Raw genomic sequence first — 6,671 nt, 5'->3', positions numbered from 1 at the left:
AAAGTCTTTGAACTTTTGGTCAGTGATGAAATCCAAGAAAAATACTGGACTCTCCCTTTCCAGTTTGGGTTCCAGAAGGGTCATGGTTGCGGCCACACCATTTTTGCTTTGGCTTCAGGCTTGATTGACACCGATGAATCGAAGGAGTCCATTGGTATAGGTCTACATAACGTCCGCCGTGCCTACGACTCACTTCTTCATGACCAACTCAGTCTGGACATGGGAAAGAGAGGTGTACAAAAGGACATACCACTACCCATTAAAGACAAGTAGGACTACCTACATGCTGAACTCCTACTTTCTGGCAATGGTCAAGCCCTCGCTGAATATACACCAGACTTGAAGCTGTCTAACCAAGGGAATCCTGTGATCCCAGTAAAAAAGGGTGCTCGACAAGGATCAGTCATATCTCCTTGTGCCTTTAATAGCTGTATTATTGAGCCACAGTCCACTATCGAGACAACATGCATAGCTCGTGAAATTGACGTAATGATAGCCTACGCCGATGAAATTCTGAACCCCAGCCGCACAGTCGCAGGTATAGAGACCACCTTATTCACACTACAATCAAATTACAGTCGCATTGGCCTTGAATTTAACCCGCAGAAGGCGGAGATTCTTCTGTTCAACTGGCGCCAAGAAGAGGTCTTGCCTGTGAGGCTGGGAGAATTGTCTGTAGCCCCTGTCTCGAAAATTATTTACCTTGGCTTACCAATCGGGAAGGATCTCAAAACTACCCGCTCCCTTCTTATTGATCATCTCCGTAAACGCCTGGCTTTTGCTTACAGTAGAGTAGTTTCGTCTAAAACCCTTTTTCAATCGTTTAATTCTGGCTCAACTTTATAGCGTAGTATCCCTTCCCCATTTCCTGTATCTAAGCCCATTTTGGAGAATTTTTTCCGAGCCAGAGAAAAGAAAGCTCAGAACCACGTTTTTTAAGTATGCGAAGTTCTTGTTGCGGCTCCTGCCACGGACAAGAAATTCGCACCTTGTTGAAAATTTTATAATTGCAGACCCGACGGCAGCTATAATTAAACGATACGACGAGAAATTTTCTTCCCAACCTTGGTATCGTTTGCAGTGAATCGCTGTCAAATTAATTTTGTTCGCCCTAGTACCTCATCCTTTCTTCTTTTTTTTTCGTTCATACTCCGTCTGTGTTTTATTTTTGTTGTAGACGGGTTACAAATAAACAAAGACTTAATTGAAAATGAGGAAAGCCTTTCCTGCCTCAAATCTATTATGTGGGAGTTTATAATTTTATCGTCGGCTCCAAGTTTAATTAAGTCAGCTGTAATTGCACTAACATTGTAATTGTTGCAATTTTAAATTAAATGATTATTTAGTCTCTTTTCGTAAGAGTCCATTTTATGTGACACTGGTTATTTTCAATCTTGGTGTCAATTTTTCTCTATACATTTTTTAATTCACTGATGATTATTTGGTTTAAATTTTTACCAATTGTGTCTTGATGCAACGATGCTCATATTGCTTATGTTTGTTCAGTACTTAGGAGTTTAAAAAGTGAAATATGTTACGTACCTGCAGTGCAGTGTATAACTGAGTTTTTGTTTTTCGTCTTTGTAATTTGTTCGATGTGGTTTTTTTTATATGTTTTGTGGGTGTGTTTTCTTTTTTAGTGATACTCCGTCTTTTGAACATTTTTTTGACGGGTAGAAAATAAATAACAATAATAATAATAATTTAGATCTAGCTTTAAACAGATATTCAGGTGATTTAAGAATAAATGAGTCATATTTCGCTTTTCTCAAAAGAGAAGCCGATACTTTAGTAATCCCTGAAATAAACCTTGAATCACATTCCCAATGATATAATCAAAAACGTAAACAACCCCTTAGGTCTGAAAGGGTGTCTGCAAGAAATGCAATAATTAAAATCAGATGACATAGTTCTCGAGCTTATTTAATTGCAGGTTCGTTTTGTTTTGAGTGAATGAATTTTTTTTTTTTTTTCTCAGTTGTTCGCTAGTGTCCGTCGATTGCAGTTCAAAATTTTTTGGATTTTGTGCAAATCGTAGATATTTTCGAATGATTTGCTTTTATGATTGTTAGGTATTTGGTTTTAATTCTTATAAATTTTGGCTTTTATTGAATTTTATTCATCTTTTAGTTTTTTGTTTTTTTCATCGGTTTTTTGGTTCTTTTCGCATTGACTCTCCACGTTGGTTTTTTGTTGTTTTTTATTCTTAGGCACTTTCCTTGAATATATTATTTAATTTTACGCTGAAGAAGAAAGGCGTTTGTCCTCTCAAAATATTGGTTTTGTTTGTTTATTTTGTATTCTCATTTGGCTTTAAAAAACCCCATTTTTGATCGTTTCCTTTACTTGTACGATGGTAGCTAATTTGATTTCTCTTAAAAGTTTGTGTTCCCCATGCAAATTTTTTGTGTTATATTCGATGATGGTAGCTAATTTTAATTCTCTTAAAGGTTTTTGTTATCATTGCAAATTTTATATGTTATATTCAATGATGGTAGCTAATTGGAATTCTCTTACAGTTTTGTGTTTCCCGTGCAAACTTTATTTGTTATATTCGATGATGGCAGCTAATTTGAATTCTCTTAAAGTTTGTGTTTCCCTTGCAAATTTTATATGTTATGTTCGATGACGGTAGCTAATTCGAATTCTCTTAAAGTTATGTGTTCCCCGTGCAAAGTTTATGTTATGTTTGATGATGGTAGCTAATTTGAATTTTCTTAAGGATTTGTGTTTCCCTTGCAAATTTTATATGTTATGTTCAATGATGGTAGCTATTTTTAATTCACTTAAAGTTTTGTGTTCCCCGTAAACTTTTTGTATAAGCTGGGTAAAATATCAAGTTCAGCAAAATATTAACAATGGATTAACTATAAGAGTGAAATTGTTCATCGATGACGACGCCAGAGGCATCGAATAATTCAACGTACTTAGGGTCTGACAGGTCACGGAATCTTGCATCATTAGGGAAAAGAAAAATAATTGTTTTGGTAATAAGATTATTTTACGTTAAGAGGATCTAAACGTCGAAAGGTAACACCTCGAGCAAATCTTTATTTTTTTTTTTACAATACGCTGCTTGCCATGGGCGCTTTTTTGTGTTGATTGCTTATTGAATTTTCCAATTGGCGCATTGTGCCGATTTTGCGCATGTCAAAAAGATTCGGCGCAAAGTGGGCGCATTTTGCCTTCACAACAACAATCACATAACTCAAAATATTAAAGTCTGGTGTTTACTGACAACTTCTACTGCCAGATTCAGGAATCTGTCTATAAAGCGAGGTGGAAGTTTCTGAACGCCGTAGGGATTCTCATATCATATTCCAGGCTCCATGACAACCTAAATTTTAAATTATCTAAGCTTGCATTATTTTAGGGTGAAAAAACAAATAGGAAAGTGGTCAAATTTCGAAAAAAATACATAAAAGAGTGGGAAAAGCTGACCTTTGTTCGACATAGGTCAAGCAGCTCTTTCTGTCTTAAGCTTACCCATCAGCAACCCCTTCTAGAGAGAATGTTTTCTGTTATGAATCTTGTCAAGTACAAAATTCGAAACAGGATGCACCTTAAAATGGTTAAGTCTACTGTGACCATCCGACTTAGGCTAAATTGCCAGGGAAAGTGCTGTAGGGACTTTGATGCTACACCCGCTATGCTGAATAGATTTGTCATTGGCATGTATGACAGCAAAAAAACCATCCAATGACAATGAAAATGAAACTCTTGGGGACATTTTGGGCGATATAGAAAGAGGGTTTGCTGTTTATCTTTGAAAATTATTTTGAATACTAGTCGAAGATAAATACAATATATGATAAAGAAATGTACAAAACTAATTCGAAGTTCATTAAAAGGAAAACACAAATAAAATAACAATCGAAACTGTTGAAGGACTTTGCCAAGTACAATTTTGTCTCATATGTATGTCTTCGGCTTCTGTTTTATGACAAAATCTCACAACATTATAAATTTGGATTCAGGAGGTAATTTTAACTCTACAGTCTACAGGAAAGTTTGAACTTTACAATTGCAACCCAGGGGCATAATCTTGTCTAAATCCTGGGTACAGAGGCAAAGTTGAAGCCAGTTTTCCCAAATCAAGTGAAAATGGCATTAAAAACTAAAATAAATAAGCTGTTTAGTGCCATAAAAGTAGTATTTAGTATTTTAAATATACTATAAAGGTACTCTGTAGTACTAGGCCTATATAAAGGTAGCCTATAGTACTATAAAGGTAAATATGTAGGCTACTAAAGAACTGATCTGTTTCTGTTGTTGCTTGAATTATGCAGGTTTATGTGAGTTTTTACAAGATTTGGAAGAAATTAAATTTCAGCTGGGGGGCAAACTGGGGTTAGGGGTATATATATATATATATATATATATATATATATATATATATATATATATATATATATATATATATATATATATATATATATATATATATATATATATATATATATATATATATATATATATATATATATATATATATATATATATATATATATATATAGGGATGTATGTGTATATATAGGGTCTTGGTACCGAAACAAAAGCACAGGAGGTATCTTTTCTTGGCCAATGCAGTGAGCTTGAACTTACCTAAAAAATGATGATATGGAACCTTTCCTTTACCATTTATGATTCCAAGTGCTCGTTTTTGGATATTTTCAATCATATATATATATGTTCCGAAGATAGACCGAAATGCCACTCTGGACAAGCAGACTCGAGTATTGGCCGAATAAAGGCACAAAAAAGTCGGAGAAGATCCTTAGGGGGGCAACAAAATTTTATCAAAAGTTTCGAAAGGGAATCTGAAGGGGAAACTTATTTGGGGATGTTTTGAACATGGGTGTCCCACTTCAATTAAGCAGTAATTGTCACCCCAAGTAGTTTAATTCACTTGACAGGGATTTTGAGAGGAATGGGGTTTTTAAAAGAGGGGGATGATTATAAAAAATTAACTGTCATAACTGACGATTTATTAGCGTTAACTCTCATCTTTGACAAAGAAGCATCCTGTTTGACATCGTCAAGTAATGTCATAATTGAGCTTTAATATTTTGTTGACAAACCTCAAGTGGAGATAGGTTGTCCACATACTTCCATCGCTCTGTGTGGTTAGTCATGAGGCTATTAACCATTATAAGGAATATAATGGGACCCAGCAGAGTTCCCTGGGGGACCCCACAAAAGATAGGAAAGGGATCAGAAGAAAATTTTTTAAATTTGAGACTTGACAACAATCTTTTTAAAAGAAGGCAACAATTTTAACTAGAAAGGGACTCACTTGAAACTCCGTCAGCAGTTTATTTACAAGGATCTTGTGGTCAATTAGGCCCAACGCTTTCTGGAGATCAATTAATAAAATATTCAACAAAGTATCTGGGTTTTTAAGAATGGTGTCAAGAAGACCAACAAGGTAGTGTGAAGTAGATGTCTCCTTCAGGTTTCCAAATTGTTGTAAGTCAATAAGTTCAAGAATCTCTGCTTTTAACCAATTAGCTGAGAAATCCTCGTACATTTTTGAAAAAACTGGAGTCAAGGTGATTAGTCGTACTCCAGTAAAATCGTTCAGGCCTCCCTTCTTTTCGATTGGGGTAATATATCCCAGCTTCCAGCACGACGGGTAGCATCCGGAATTACTAATATCATTAGAAATACTAACAAGGAGTGTTGATAATTTATTAGGGAATGCTTTTATTAGATTAATCAAATACTATTTTTTTCAGTTTTTGTATTTTTTCTATTATTTGCTTCACTGAAATTTCAGGGATTTCATATTTTGGAGTTTCTGGGATTAGTTGGTTTTCCGAGAGAGGACGAAACGTTTGCACAGTGCTAGCTAGGTGCTCATTGGCTGTCTCTTCAGGCGGTTCATCCAGAAGAAAATCAAGGTTCTTGCACGAGTGACCCCCTATTTCTTTCAATTTCTTAAATCATTGCTGAAGTTTTCTCTGTTTTAAGTAATTTAATTTATTCTTACTATATCGAGAAGCAGCACGACGTATTTCTTTTTTTATTTGTTTACGGAGGGTTAAGGTTTCCTCTTTCTTTCCAAAGGGAAAATTTTTTAGTTTTGAATGGATTAGTTCTTTTATTTTTTCATTAATGTAAGGTTTATCTGAGGAACATACCTTCTTGGTAACCTCTGGGAAACAATTTTGGTAATTTGTCATTAATTTTGTTTGAAACAAACTAACCTTTGAATTATGATTTACAAACGACAAAACATCATCCCAACTGTCCGACATAATCCAAGTTCCAATATAAAATAAGCCCTTGACTTGTTATTGGCCGGTACGAAAATTCAGAAACTAAGTAATTTGTTTGAAAAACTAGCAGTGGTTTCAAATGTAGCATGAAATGATTGCCACCACCAAGGGGGGGGGGATAGTTGGAATATTGTAAAAGGTTGTAAGGTTGGTGCAAATAGCATCCAAACTGATTCACCCTTTTGTAGTAGGGAAATCAACAACTTGCTTAAGCTTCTGATCTTTGCACAGATAATTAAGACCTAGTTCGTTTGCGTTTCCTGCTATAAAAATGCCAGCAATTGGATACTATTTCGTCATAAAGTCACGACTTGCTTGTAGCCAGTGATGAAAATTTTGATGATAACAATCATTCTGTCTTGGTGAATAATAAAATGAGCAAATTATTAA

The 6,671-nt window shown here is 35.0% G+C and overlaps 1 protein-coding gene across 1 annotated transcript in view; it reads left to right on the top strand.

The window, feature by feature from the left end:
• The first annotated feature begins 489 nt into the window (after nt 1-489).
• Nucleotides 490-6,671, top strand: part of LOC148945708 (uncharacterized) — a 71,453-nt gene continuing 65,271 nt past the window's right edge. The window contains exon 1 of the mRNA XM_089098251.1: nt 490-538. Within this exon, the coding sequence (XP_088954377.1) occupies nt 490-538 (49 nt within the window). The remainder of the gene's footprint in view (nt 539-6,671) is intronic.

This window comes from Artemia sp. Qi Xiang Cuo, chromosome 12, assembly GCF_049724085.1.
Source record: "Artemia sp. Qi Xiang Cuo chromosome 12, ASM4972408v1, whole genome shotgun sequence".
Classification (NCBI taxonomy): Eukaryota; Metazoa; Arthropoda; class Branchiopoda; order Anostraca; family Artemiidae; genus Artemia; species Artemia sp. Qi Xiang Cuo.
The sequence above is the reverse complement of the archived record's forward strand: the minus strand, read 5'-3'. Positions and strand labels throughout refer to the sequence as shown.